Source organism: Balaenoptera ricei, chromosome 1, assembly GCF_028023285.1.
Source record: "Balaenoptera ricei isolate mBalRic1 chromosome 1, mBalRic1.hap2, whole genome shotgun sequence".
NCBI lineage: Eukaryota > Metazoa > Chordata > Mammalia > Artiodactyla > Balaenopteridae > Balaenoptera > Balaenoptera ricei.
Window position 1 is genome coordinate 25,970,903 of NC_082639.1, and position 14,619 is coordinate 25,985,521.

General features: G+C 54.3%; 1 protein-coding gene across 6 annotated transcripts in view; it reads left to right on the forward strand.

Moving 5' to 3' along the window:
• NHSL3 (NHS like 3) overlaps positions 1 to 14,619 on the forward strand; it is a 28,287-nt gene that overhangs the window by 8,322 nt on the left and 5,346 nt on the right. The window contains exons 1-5 of one of the 6 annotated variants that reach the window (XM_059918198.1): positions 1,714 to 1,909; positions 13,191 to 13,364; positions 13,450 to 13,505; positions 13,797 to 13,920; positions 14,484 to 14,600. In XM_059918198.1, the coding sequence (XP_059774181.1) occupies positions 1,819 to 1,909; positions 13,191 to 13,364; positions 13,450 to 13,505; positions 13,797 to 13,920; positions 14,484 to 14,600 (562 nt within the window). In that variant the 5' untranslated portion in view covers positions 1,714 to 1,818. Of the gene's footprint in view, positions 1 to 1,713; positions 1,910 to 11,084; positions 11,278 to 13,190; positions 13,365 to 13,449; positions 13,506 to 13,796; positions 13,921 to 14,483; positions 14,601 to 14,619 lie in introns of those variants that run through there. The other 5 variants (XM_059918206.1, XM_059918210.1, XM_059918216.1 and 2 more) reach the window with 5 other exon arrangements.

The following is a 14,619-nucleotide window of genomic DNA, read 5'->3' on the forward strand; positions in this document are numbered from 1 at the left end:
CTTCTCTGTGCAAGGCAGGGAGCCTGCTGCACACAGCGTGGTATACAGTGTATGCTCAACAAGTATTTTCTGGGTGGATGAATAAAATACCAGCCCCCTCAAGGACTGCACTGTTGTCAACCTCAGTCTCTTAGCAAGAGATGGGCCTCAGGGAGGGTGTGGTTCAGCTTTAACTCTCCCATTTTGCAGGGAGGGAACAGGGTGTCTTGGAGCCACTGGGCATAAGAGGCAGCGTGGTGTAGTGAAGGAGGGGCTTGCCCCCCTTGCCCCGGTGGCAGAAAGGATGAGCCGGAAGGGGATTAGAACTGAGGGCCGTGGACTTCCAGCCCAGTGCTCTTTCTCTGTCTATACCATGCTGCCCCTGGTTGGAGAGATGGCAGAGTGATCGTAAAGGAGAGTCCTTGCCCAGTATGTGGGGTCCTGGGCAGGTCCCTGGACACAGGGCACTTGTGAGAATATAAAGATGTGGGGGCCTTGCGCAACCTGGAAGACTTTCAGAAGAGGTGAACCTTGGCCTGGGCTTTGAAAAACAAAGACTTATTTAAGGGGAGATGAGAGAGAGTTAGGGTTAGATGCACACAGACATGTGCTTTCATGTATGTTTACCTATATGCTCCATTACTTACACATACCCCGCCCCCCAAAGGTAGATAGATATGGGTATATCAGCAGACAGTTGCACAGTCATATTGATACAGAAAAGCACATGCAATTACAGTCTTATAGACAAACATTTTCACTTACATGCACTTACATGCACTCAAGCAGACTATTACACACTCAAATACACAAAAAGCAGTGATATTCAGCCAGCTTGAGGGAGTCACAATTATACAGGCAAATATACAAAAGCACACATCCAAACCTATGTAAACAGATTCAATTATATGGATACAGGCATGCAGTTACACACAGGTGATGACACAGAGAGGAACCCACATGTTCAGGGTCACAGATAAACAACTACACAGCCACATTTAAGAACGCAAATACAAATGCCCAATTACATGCCCTCCTTCAAGGTCATGGAGAGGCACAGATAAAGTGGTGGGGTAGGTAGCCTGGAGCAGTGGGTATTGGACTCGGTCTGGGTTTGAGTACTGGCTCTGTAGCTTAATGCTGTTTGACTTTGGGCTAATCGGTTGACTTCATGGAACCTCAATTTTCCCATCTGTAAAATGGAGATGATAAAAGTACCTACCTTACAGAATTGTTTTGTGGGTGAAATGAAGTAATGCATGAAAGCAGTTATCACAGTGCCTGGCACATAGGAAAGCGCTATATAAAAGGGTTCTATTGTTATTTTGAACACCATTACTACAGAGATACAGTCAGATAGATGTATTTGTACAAACAGAGACAGGCGATACACAGACACGTGACACTCACGGGGTGGTGGTTGGTGGGCCCTAGCAGCAGCAAGGCTCCAGACCTTGCCTGTCTGGAGCCTGGGCCCCTAGTTCTCTTGGTTCCACTGCAGTCCTCAGAGGCAGCCCCTGGCCTGGGAGAGCGAGCGATCTGTCAGCCCCACCTGGACAGGCCCGGCCTTTCCCAGAGCACGGGGCGGGGCGGCTCGGCAGGTCTCCCAGGTCCTCAGAGGGGTGGAGCCTACGGGATGTGCGCCAGGCCCCGCCCCTCTTCCGGCCCCTCCCTCGCCCCGGCCATTGGCCGCAGAGCCCGGGGGCGTGGCCGAGCTGGGGCTGGGGGCGCCTGCGGTGGCCGCCCGCGCTTCTCTTTGCCTCCCTCCTGTGGCTGCGGGCCCGGCTGCCGGGCTGGTAGGGCTGCGCTAGGGTTCCCGCGCCGGCTCCCGCGCCCACCATGGGCAACTCACACCACAAGAGGAAGGCCCCCAGCGGCCCCCGGGCCCGCAGCTTCTGGCGGTTCGGGCGGTCGGCGAGGCGGCCGGCAGGTAGGGGCTGGGGGTGGGGGCGGGGCAGGCGGGGAGGAGGGTCTTCCTGCCGCAGCCGCCGCCGCCGCTGCTGCCCCCTCCTGGGGCTTGTTGGGTGTGAGTTTGGGGGGCCGGGAATCCCCCGCACAGACCCCACCCCTCACATGCAGACAGAGACACATGTACGCACGAATACCCGCGGGTGGGCACATGTACATGTTAACAATTTACAGTCACATACACAACACCCACTCAGATGTACGGACATGCAGACACAAAATCACATACACATTCACACCCACACGATCGCTGTGGGAGACACAGATCCTGAGATACAGGTACATATACCTATGTATACGGTTTACCCAGCCACACGAACACCACCCCAGTCGCAGATTCAGACACATTCATGTAGGTACAGTTGCCCAACGTCTTAGGCACACGTATGTACACACAGGTTCAAAACTGCACAACCAGCCAGACCCTAAAGCACTTATACACACACACACGCGCACGCACGCACATTTGTTCCCCAGGCTTTAGCCCGCACAGGCTGAAAGTTTGCAGGAGGGAGGGGAGACAAAGGTGGAGGGGAGAAGCAGGAAACCAGGGGCTGGAGACTCGGGCCGCCTCCATCTGGCTTGATCGGGAGTCGGACTGGTTCTCTGGGCTCCCTCCCCACCCCCATCCGCACCGCCGCTGCCTCTCTCTGTCCCCCTTCCCCCCCCCACCCGCGGTCCCCATGGTCGCTGCCGCATCCCCCCCTTTCAGTGCAGCCACCGAGCTGGAACGCAGCCCTTCCCGGCGTGCTGCGGGATCTGTCCGCGGGTCACATTCCATCCTCCAAGTCGGGGGGAGGGGGCAGAATTGGGAAGGCCTCCAACCCCAAGGCTGGGAGCCAGGATTCCTGGTTCCCCCCAGCGGGTGTGGCGGTTCAGGGTATCCCCGGGTCCCAAGGGGTGTTGGAGGAGGGGCTGTGTAGAGTGCCTAGTTCCTCCGCCTGGTGAATCCAAACATGGGGTAGGGGCAGGGTGGTGATCCACCCCCCACCCCGCAAGATAAGGGGTCTCCAACAGAGTCGGGTATCTGCTGGTTTTGGGGAATGAGAAAATCCCGGAGAAGGTGGCTTGGGGGGCCTCCCTCCTGTGGTGGGAGAATCCACCCATGACTTCCCAGGATGGCCTACATTCCTAGAGGTTCTGAATTGAGCCTGATGATCTCATCCCTCCATGCAGGGGGCAATAGAAAGGGCCTAGGCTGGGATTTAGGGTGTCTGGGTTCTCAGTGTGGCTCTGGTATGGGCTCTGTGACCTTGAGCAGATTGCTTTCACTTCTCTGGACCTCCCTGGCTCCTAGAGGGAGGCCTGTCTGTGAAATAAGGGCAGCTTAGCTTAGGTGACTTCTTGGGACCCTTACAGTCGTGAAAGAGACTGAGAGAGAAGGTGGGCTTGTCCAAGGTCATTGCCTGCAGTGGTTTGAAGAATAATCATGACTATTAGGAGAAGGATTAATTAAATGCTGGTAGGCTCTCTGAGGTTCCTCAGAAGCTGGGTTGATGAGAGACTTCTGGACCTTCCAGTAGTCTCCCTGTCCCAGTAATCCTGAAATCTGGGCTGTGTCCACCTGTCTCTCCTCTTGGAATCGGCACCAAGGGGGTGGGGCTGGGGCTGGGGAATCTTCATCTGCCCTCCTATGGCCACTCTAATCTGATGGTTTCCTGAGAACCAACTGTGGATCCAGACTTGTGACCATTTGTGGTGGGGGAGAGAGAGATTAAGAGGGCTGTGTTTATAATTTGCCCGCCAGCCCTTACGGAAGAGGCCTGGGGCTTCTAGCATTTCTTGTGCTCTTCCAGTTCCTGCTGCAACTCAAGGGTCAACCAGGCTTTAAAGGTGTTCCTAAAAACCCAGAAAGCAATGTCAAGGGAACATAGAAGAAAGCGTGGAGGCTAGGGAATATTCTAGGCTATATGTTAAAAGGCTTTTGGGTTGCAGTCAGTTTTAGAAAACTGGGGAGCTGGTATTAAAGAAGTAACTGTAGGGTTGGAATTAGTCCTGAATTGTTCATTAGACAAGAGAACCTGGCCAGGGATGCATTTCAGCTCTGGGGTATGGTCGTGAGCAAAGGCATGGGGTTGAGACTGAGTGTGGAGGCTGGAAAGCAAAGTAGTTGAGGTTTCTTCCTTGTGCCTGGGAGGAGAAAAAGTGAATGTAAACTTCAATCTTTGTTTTTACTTGTGCTGAGGATTCTAAGGCTTCCCTGGCTTCAGCCTCTGCTGACACAGGTCCAGGTATGGGACTGGGGCTTGAGTACTTACTCGTTTGATTAGTCTGTGAAAGGATGGGGGAAAGAACGCAAGGCAAGCAGAGAGGGCTGGAGTCTACAGGCCAAAGGGAGCCAGTGAAGGTGTTTGAGCAAGTGAGGAGCCTATGAAAGTGGTATGTTAGGAAGATGGCAGGTGCAGGCAGGACAGGTTGGGGGGTGGGGTGGTGAGAGTGGAAGCTCATAGAACAGTCTGGAGGCTGTTGCAGTAATCCAGGGGAGAGGTTGATGGAGTGAGGGCTGGGGACAGGTTGAGGGCTGTGGGAGTGGAGAGGAGTGGCAGCTGCAGAGACACTGCGGAGGAGGTGGCAGAAGTGATAGGAAGGACCTGGGATTAATCAGATGTTGAGAGTATGGGCCAGAGAGTGCTGTGAAGGCGCTATGCATGAGGCTGCTTGGCTGGGGGTGGCAGCAGAGATAAACCGTATGCCAAACCCTTTACCTTGATTAATTCATTTGTCCTCCAACGGTCTTACAAGCTGTAAGCTATTCTTCCCATTTTACAGATGAGAAAGCTGGAGCTCAGAGAAGTTAAGTCACTTGTCCAAGGCTACTCAGCAAGGAGGTTGCTGAACAGGGATTCAAACCCAAGCCTGTCAGATTCCAAAGCCTGTGCTCTTAATTATTTTAGGTGTAGATGGATATCCTCTTATGATGGAGGGGCCTGCATGTCCTCCGGGTGAAGAAAGCCTGAGGCCCTGGGGGATTTGGACTCCGTATGGTGCACAGGTGGAGGAAGCACTGTGGAGGAAGGGCAGGGGTTGAGGACTAAGCACTGAAGCCTCCAAGAGCTCAGAGAGGGAGCTGGTGGGCAGTGGGAGGGGAAACTGAGTTTCAAGGAAGGGTTGGTCCCATGTTACAAATGCCCTTGGACCATAGAGAAGGGTGAGGGTGAATAGGGAGAGGCCTCCTCACTGCTGCAAAGACATTGTAACCTGCTAGGATTGTTTGGCCTTGGTTCTCAGGAATCCATCTCAACCCTCCCAGCCCCAGGCCATCTGGGCACTTGGTCCTGGGAGGTATGGAGGATTGGTGGAGGATGTGAATTGGCAGCTCAAGGAGCACCCCCAGCACTCTGTCCTCTTCCTGTTCCCATGCATTATACTGTCAGGCTTACACACATGGCCCTCCTCCTGATAGGGTTTATTGTTCCCACTTTGCAGATGAGATTGAGGGAAGGGACTAAGTCATTGGTGGAGTCAGACTCTGCCCTGCCTCTGGACCTAGAGCACCAGTGGCCGCAGCTGGGAGAAGACCTGCTCCTGTTACCTCCCTTGCCCCCTTTCTTCCTGTTTCCTCTCCTTTACTGGGGTGGGGAGACTTGTGACCAACTGTATGTCTAGACTTGCTTGTGGGAGCCCTGGGCTTCCAGATAAGGGGCTGGCCCAGCCCTCTCTGGTCTGAGGGATCTGAGATAAGCTGAACCCCCTTGCTGCCCCAGGTCCTGACCCAAAGTGAGGGACCACTCCCCTCCTTCTAGTAGCAGAGTCATACATGCCAAGGGCTCCTTAGAGATCATCTCCCCAACCGTCCCACCTCATAGATGAAGAAACTGAGGCCCAGAAGAAGGCAGTGCCTGATTCAGGATCATGCTTCAACTGAGGGGCAGTGAGAGCTCAGGCCTAGGACCTCTGACTCCCAGGGCAGTGGGATATCTGGCGTGGGCTCCGAATTCCCTTTCCTCCCAAACAGGGGGTGGTTAGGGCTGCCAGATAGGGCTAGGTCACTGAGGAGCTGATAGGAAGCTGATGTTAAGTGTCCCTTATCAGACCTTATCTTAATAATGGTTCTCAACTCCACTTGAGATTTGAAGAGAGCGCCAGAAGTGGATGGGAGAGGAGGCCTCTAGGGGCATGGGAAGAACAGCAGCCAGTATGAGCTGGGCTCACGGCCATTATTAGCTGTGTGACCTTGGGCTAGTCACTAACCCTAGGGGAGTGCCTCTGTATGGTGAGGGGGATTTAGTGAGACCATGTGTGTCTCAGTCAGTTGGCACTCAGCAAATGCTGGCTTATGATCGTTGAAAGTGAAAAGGCGCCCACACCTGGATAGGCAAGAGGCTCCCTCTGATGACAACACTGTGGTTACACTTGGTTGCGTGGCTTTAACTTTCCCAGGCACTCTGTGAGGTGGGTATTAGTCCCACTTTACAGATGAGACTGCAGCCCTGAGAGGCTGATTCATTTGTCCAAAGCCCGGAATACAGACCTTCCGACTCCCAGCCTTTTTCTCTCCTGGCTTCATGGTGGCTGCCTCTCCGGCATCTATGAAATGAGGATAATCATGCCTTGAAGGAACAAAGGAAAGGGCTTTGGAAAGTCAGGATCGCACCCTGGCCGAAAGAGATTATTAATGTTACTGTCGGCAGCAGATACTGACCCGGAAACTCATTATGACATTTACTAATATTATGGTAGCTAATTCCTCCCTGTGTTACTGCCCGTTCCCCCAGGCGCCTGTAGGATGGGATCCTCCCCTTCCTGTCCCAGGCCTCCCTACCCCCCAATATTTACCTTAGAACCGGCCTGTCAGCCCTGCCCTGGCTAGGCTGGGCCTTTGCAGTGAGAAGAGGAAGGAGGGAGATTCCCCTCGTGCAGAAGTGGGGTGCAGAGCTCCCCCACTTTGGGCAGTGACTGAGGCTATGGCCCCCTCCCTCCCACGCCAACCCCTTAACTTCCTGAGACTTAGGGTCCACTAAGGCGTTTGCAGTGAGACCCAGGTTCTGGGCTCGGCCACTTCCTGGTTGGGTGACCTTGAGCAAGTCACTGTCCCTCCAGCCTTGTGCTCATTTGTAAGAAGGGAACTCACACCTACCTTGCAGGTTTCTCTTTCGCTTTCTTCGAGACAGTAGAAGAGGAGAGTGTTTCGAGAACTGTAAGGCGCCTGCGCCTGAGACTTATATTCACTTAGTTTTGTCTTGCCTCTAAGAGGATAAAATCTACGCGTGCTCTGGATTCTGCTCCTATGGGAAGGCCCGGGTCCCCTCTGGGCCTTGTTGCACACCATTACAAGAGTGAGGGGCTGAGACTTAGGGGCCTCCAAACACCCTGAATCCTGCCTCCAGAGCAAGGCCACCTGGGCAGCTGTGCCCTCCCCCTTCATTCCTCTCCCCTGAGTCAGGCCGGCCTGGCTGCAGGGCGCGCCGCAGCCCCCGCCCCTTGCTCTGGAATGGGGCAGGTTGAGGCCTCACCCCGTGGAGGATGTTGCCAAGACAGTGCGTACGCATGCGCACAGGTGCACGTGGCCTTGGGGGGGCGGGGGCAGGGGCTCCCTTTCCTATTCCTCTCTGTTTGCAGGCTCAGGGGGGCCCCAGAGCGGTGGGTACATGCATCTGCCCTCGTGTACACGCAGCCACCCAGCAGGGCCCTGCGTGAATGTGCGCAGTGGCGCTCGGGTGTGGGGAGGGCGTGGACTAGGGAGGCGTGGGTGTGCTTTGTGGACGTGGTGGTGAGAGCGCCCGCCTGTGGGGGATGGCCCCGGTGAGGCTTTTTGGAGGTGCGGTCTGCACACTTCTGCTGGTGGTCTGTATCTCAGCTCCCTCCAGAACTTGCAGGTGTGCTTCCTGGTGTGCTCTGCGTGGCCTGGAGCAAGGTGTCTTCTCAGATCCGCGAAGCCTCCTCCCCTGGGCAGGTAGGGGAGGCGGAGGCTGCGTGGTGAGCCTCAGTCCCAGGCAGCACCTCTGGACTGTGCTGGGGCTGAAGGTCCTGGAACACGGACTCCAAGTGTGGCCTTAGGCAAGGTCCTTCCGCTCTCTGGGCCTCAGTTTCCTTGTGAGGTGCATGCTCTCCATCCGAGACTCGGGTTGCTGAGTCTCTCCCCAGACAAGCTACAGGTGTGTAGACCTGTGCCTGGGGTGGCTCAGAGGGACCTCAGGCTCTGGCCAAGGCGCGGGTGGGGGGCGGCGGGACGGGTGTTGCTGGGGGAACCAGATGTTATCAAGTGTGAGAGCCTTGGATCCTGCTGGGGAATTTGCAGCTGTGACCCTGACTGCAAGCTACGGGCCTGGGACCTTGATGAGCTGATGTTTCCCCGCCCCTGACTTAGCAGAGCTCAGCCCTTAGTTTCCCTGGTTGGGAGAAGCTGAGCGTCCCTTTGTCCTGCATGGCTGAAGGCTCCAGTTTTGGAACCAGGCAGAGCTTGGGAAGTCACCTGGCTCTGTGAGCCTCACAGGTCAGTTACCAGGAGAGTATCTTTGAGTACCTGCCTCGAAGGACTGTTGTCAGATCTGTGAGGGTAGAGACTGCCTTCCACCAGCGCCTGGCATGGTGCCTGGCATGAATTAATCACCCTACAAGTGTCGGTCTACTGCTCTTTTCTGTTTGAGTGGGACTAATAAGAGGGATGGATGGGTCTGGCCTAAGAGGGAGAGAAGAGGGGAGGATGTGGTCAAGAAACCTCAAATTTTGGGGGATGGTAGGGTCGTCCCAACCTTCTTCAGAGGGGAGATCAGGTTTGTAGCTGGCACAGTGGGCAGAACGTGGCTTTTGGATTCAAGTGGTCGTGAGTGTGAATGCTGTCCCGCCATTTACCAGCTTTATATAGTGCTTGCCCTCTCTGGTGTCCATTTCCTCATCTGTAAAACGGAGATAAAAGTGCCTACTTCTTGGGAATTCCCAGGCGGTCCAGTGGTTAGGACTCAGTACTGTCGCTGCGGGAGCCTGGGTTCAACCCCTGGTTGGGGAACTAAGATTCCGCAAGCCGCACAGCACAGCCAAGAAAAAAAAAAATGTACCTACTTCTTAAGAGTGTTGTTTAGATTTCAGTGATCTGAGGATATATACTATCTAGCCCCACAGAATTTTGTTCTCTAGAGAGGGAAGGCTCAGCTATCTGCATGAGTGGTCCCTGAGAAGTGGCACAGCAAATGGGGAAGGACCAGTAGGAGGATCTTGCAGCGTGGGAGCCATTGTGAATTCTTAGATCCCTAGGGACTCAGAGAGAGAGAAAGGTGCTGTGAGAGAGGGGTGTCCTCAGGTGAGTCTGGGGGACAGCACTTTATAGTTCACAGACCTTCTCTCTTCCACAGTCTTAGCTACTCTTTTTTTTTTTTTTTTTTTTTCTGGCCGCAGTGCGTAGCATGGCATGCAGGCTCTTAGTTCCCCGACAAGGGATGGAACCCATGCCCCTGCAGTGGAAGCACGGAGTCTTAACCACGGGACCACCAGGGAAGTCCCTCAACTACTCTTTTTGGAGTTGCCAGGGGGAATCTCTTTTAACATCGTCAATACTCAGCTGAACCTTTAGTACTGACCTCTTGGGGTTCTTTGAATAAAATCCAGACTCTGCCAAGGCCTCTGGGGCCCTACCTGACCTGGCTCCTGCCTCTTCTCATCTCCTGCCATTCTCTCCCTTGCTCATCATATTCCAGCCACACTGGCCTCCTCTCTGTTCTGGGAAAACCACCCCACCACTCCTGCCTCAAGACCTTTTTGCTTGCTGTTGCCTCTTTCTTTTCTTTAAAAATATTTATTTACTTATTTGGCTGCGCCAGGTCTTAGTTGCGGCACGCAGGATCTTCGTTGCTGCGTATGGGATCTTCATTGTGGCATGCAGAATCTTTAGTTGCGGCATGCGAACTCTTAGTTGCGGCATGTGAGATCTATTTCCCTTACCAGGGATCAAACCCGGGCCCCCTGCATTGGGAGTGTGGAGTCTTAGCCACTGGACCACCGGAAGTCCCTGCTGTTGCCTTTTTCTAGAAGGTTGTATGCCCAGCACTTGCCCTGGTTGGCTCCTTCTTTAGGTCTCAGTTCCAATAGCCTTTCCTTGATGCCCCCTAAAGTCACCCACTTCCTGTCACATCTCCTCAGCCCTCACTATCTAAAATTTTGCCAGTTTACCTCATTCGTGTATTCATCGAATATTTATTGAACTCATAGTATGTGCCAGACACTAGGGATATACTGGTGAACAAGATGAAAGTTTTCCAATAGCTGTAGCCCCTAGTACTAGTTTAATAAATATTTGCTGGTTAAATGAATGGATCCAACAATCTTATAAAGAGGAGTTATTAGCCTTGTTTCCATGTGAGGTCATGACTTGTATGTGATGGAGCTGGATTTGAACCTGGACCTGACTTCCCTCCAAGTATCTTCCCTCCTGTCCCCCACTCTTACTGCCCTCACCTATGGCTAATTCCGTTCTCCCTGTCTGGTGATCCAAGAGAGTCACTGAGTCACAGAGTGAGACCAGTGAGAAGAATCCTGGGCTGGAGGAGCAAGAGGTCTGTGTTGAAGGCCTGCCTCTGTTGTGTGACCTTGGAGAGTTCACAGTGCTTTTCTGGCTGTTGATGTTACATTACTAAAGTGGGAAGATAATCCTTTGGAAAGTCTGGGGCTGGACGTACGTGTGAGGGGTTGTTAGCACCAGTCACCGTGATTCTGCTCTGGGCATCTCCCTGGCTTCCCAGCACTGTGTCCTGGGCTGGCTCCTCCTCCAGGGACCTCTGCCAGTGTCCTTGCCATCCGCCCAGGCAGTCCTGGGCTTCTGCCTGGCTGCTCCACGCTGTGAGCTCCTTCCCCAGGGAATCACCCTCACCAGCCAGGAGGACTTGGGGGTGGGCACCATGCCAAGTCTAGTCTAGTGGCTCTTGCACCCACCATCTGGCAGCCGGGACCCTTGCCTTAGCTCTGGCTCATGACTGTTTAGAAAAGGACTTGGGGACAGGGGTAGTGGGCTGCCCCTGGAATTGAGTATCTTTGGCCCTCCTAGTCATCCTTTCCACAAGAGCCGAGCACCCAGAGACTCCGGGCCTCAGTTTCCCTGTTGGAGTGTGGGAAGGCGCCTGCTCCTGCTCTGCACTCGAGGGGCGGGGTCGGTGGATGGGCGGGATCAGTGGTGAAGGTGGGAGGAGGACCTGGAGAGTAGCCCCTCCCCCTCCTCTGCCTGGAGCCGGCGCTCAGCAGCTGGGCGGGCAGACTCATCCCCTCAGCGCTGGGTTATGGTGAAGGCATCGCCCGGCGTTCTGGAGAGGTCAACGTAGGGGACGGTCCGAGTGGCGCCGGCAGTCATGGTGGTGTTCCTGGGCCGCCACCTCCCGGCGCTCCTTGGGCTCTTTAAGAAGAAGGGTGAGTGGGTGTGGCTGGGGGGGAGATAAGGGATCCCCGACACCCCCATTTGCCAGACCCTTATGTAGAATGGGGGATCAAGGCCGGGGAAGGCAATGGGGTGGGGGATGAGGGCTGGTAATGAGGCCAGACTCCCCTGTCGGCCGCAGTGCCTTTGTCCAGCAGCTTTCCTACTGCCTTTGTTTGATTTCTGCTTGTGTTTCAGAGGATGGCTCTAGGTGTCTCTGACCTTGAAGCCTGCAGTCCTCGGGCAAGATTGCCTTCCTCCAGGGGTACTCACGCTTTACTGGGTACATCCCAATACCTCAGTTGCAAGAGTTAGTGCACCCCCTCTGGGGTCAGCTCAGTGTGTGTGGGAGGATGGGATGTGGGGAGCAGAGTAGAAAGGAAAGTAGTACCCCTGGAAGTTGGGGAGCAGATCAGGGAAATCGTGTTTAGAGGCCTGGGGGTGAAGTTTTGAGGGGAGGGGCCTATGCCCTCCTCGTCCTAGGAACTGGGCTTTTAGGCCTAGATTAAGATGTGGGGGCCAGAGGGCCCCCAGTTTGAGTGTGATTCAGGAGTCCCCTCGGGGGACCTGGAGTTTAGTCTTGGTTCTGACTCCGATTTGCTGGGTGACCTTAGGCATGACCTTTCCTCTTTGAGCCTGTTTGTGGACTTGTAAAATCAGGAGGCTGGGGAGAGGAGGATCACTGAGAGACCTCCTAGCTCTGACCTTGTGGGATTCCTGAGGATTCCCTGGGCAGGAGCTTGGCTGTTGAAGAATGTGCTGAGGAAGGCGGAAGGCGCAGTTCAGGTGTCTGAATTGAAGACCCTGATCTTGGGGCATGGCCCTTTAAAGGGCTTGTTTTGTTCCTGTCCCTCCACAAGGTGCTGCCAAGGTCACATGACCCTGCCAGAGCTTTTGCTTATGTTGTGGGTTCTGTTTAAAGGGGGGCTGGGGCTGCAAAGTGCTGACACAGCCCCTATTCCCAGGATTAGATGCTCAGCTCCTCCATGGGCAGGGCCTGTAACAGTATCCTTTGTAATGGACCCCTGGCTCCTCTGCACCAGGGCCCTGGGCCTCCAGGAGAGGGGGATACCTGGGACTGTTCCCCAAGAGAGGCTGGAGCTGCCTCAGGGGGAGTGGTATGGCTGGGGTCCCTCTTCTCTTCTCCCCAGCCTATCCTTCCACTAAGGGACAGCTGCATGGGTGAGTAGGGGACCCAAGTGGCCATATCCTTGGTTTAGCCCACACCCCAGGACTTCCTGGGAATCTGGTTAAGACCTTTGCTAGTGCCCACCCCTTCCTAGTGTCCCATGTGTCTTTTTCTTGGACCTGAGCCAATGGGGTGTACAAAGAGGTGGTTTGTTTTCCTGTAAAGTGGAGCTCAGGATCTGGAGACAAGAGAAATGTATTTGCTATGGGCTATGTGTACACTGGAGTGTCTTGCATGGGGCCCTGAGTGACAGTTGTATATTTGGGTACTGTTTGTGTATATACAGAATGGGGACTGTGGGTGTCATGTGTATATGTGGCGGCTGGGTGTGCTCTTGGTGTGGGTACACAGATGTGGTTTTACTTGGATGCTATGTGTTTGTATACATACTGAATGAAGCCTGTGGGTGTTGTGTGCATATATGGTGGGCATGTGTGCCCTGGGTATGATGCCCTATATGGGGCCCTTTGTGTGGTGTGGGTGCTCAGATATATGTACACTTGGATTATAGCTCGTGTATGTACTTGGGGGCTGTGTATATTGAGTGTATACCCCAGGACTGTGGGTTTTGAGTACAGACTGGGGGAAGTAGGCACTGCATGTATGTGCAGGTGCCCTGTGCACTCTGGGGACTGTGGGTGCCCTTGTTGCAGTGCCTGTGCCTTCCCAGGGCCCAGATACCTTTGGGCCTCACTTTCCTTCCTCCTCCATTCCCAGCAGGCTCTGCCAAGGCTGAGAGCGACAAACGACTAAGTGTGGGGCCAGGCCAGGGGCTAGGGTCTGCAGTGGATGAGCACCAGGACAATGTCTTCTTCCCCAGTGGGCGACCGCCTCACCTGGAAGAGCTGCACACGCAGGCCCAGGAGGGGCTCCGTTCCCTCCAGCACCAAGGTAACCTTCTCCTCCTGTCTCCAGCGCTACTTTCAGCTCCCAAAGTCAGGGGCCTAGCTCAGCATACCTTTCTGATGCCTTTCAGAAAAACAGAAACTGAACAAGGGTGCCTGGGACCATGGAGACACCCAGAGCATCCAGGTGAGCCCTGCCCCCAGCTCAGTCTTGATGTATTCCTCTCTCCCTGCTTGACCTCTGACAAGTATGTCTTTGAACCCTTCTGGATCTGTTTCCTTTCTGTATCATGAAGGCTAGACGAGATACCCCTGAGGGCTGGTCCAGGGTAGCTCTAGCTGATGCCTGCTCAGTGCTAGGTGATGCTGGGGCAGGTCGGTGGGGGGTGAATCTGAGTCAGAAGTTACAAAGGGGAGCCTGAGGAGGCAAAGGTAAGCCCCACTCACGCCTCTGGGCTGATCCTTCTTCCCCCAATAGTCCTCCCGGACCGGGCCAGATGATGATAGCATCTCCTTCTGCAGCCAGACCACGTCCTACACAGCTGAGAGCTCCACGGCAGAGGATGCTCTCTCCGTCCGCTCTGAGATGATCCAGCGCAAAGGTACCCACTCACCAGCCAGGATTGTTGGGCAGGAGAGGGGGTGGTGGGCACCCAGCACCTGCAGCTTTCCCTTTTCCTCCTAATCTAGTGTTTCCCAAGACTGTGATTCAGTGGATTCAGGAAACATAGTACCCTGTGTCCTCTTGGAGGTTCATAATGAGCATTAACCAAAAAGCAGGACAGTGAAGAGTCGAGAAACCTGGTTTTGAGCCTAGTGTTGCTATTTACAGCTCTGTGATCTTGGGCCAACCCTTTACCTCTCTGTGCTTCTGTTTGATGTTCTATAAAAATGAGGATAAGAATACGTACCTTATTGGAATGAATGCCAAGTGTTTAGCATGCTAACACATAATAAGTGTTCGCTAAATGGAAATCATCATTATTGACCTAGTAAAGCCTTCCAGAAAAGCGTCTAGCTTCGTTTAACCCAGCTTTGCCCATGCCTACTTGACTGTGGAAATCTTTTCTCACAGAGCTCTTACTAATATTCTACAAAAGTTGTGCTCTGCAGAATGTGCCCCAAGACCTGCTCTAACAGTTTCTCTCCCTGGACTCGCCCCCAGGCTCCACCTTCCGACCGCATGACTCATTTCCCAAATCATCTGGAAAGTCAGGACGGCGACGGCGGGAGCGGCGGAGCACGGTGCTGGGACTGCCACAGCACGTGCAGAAGGAACTCGGTGAGCGCCTGATGAGGAG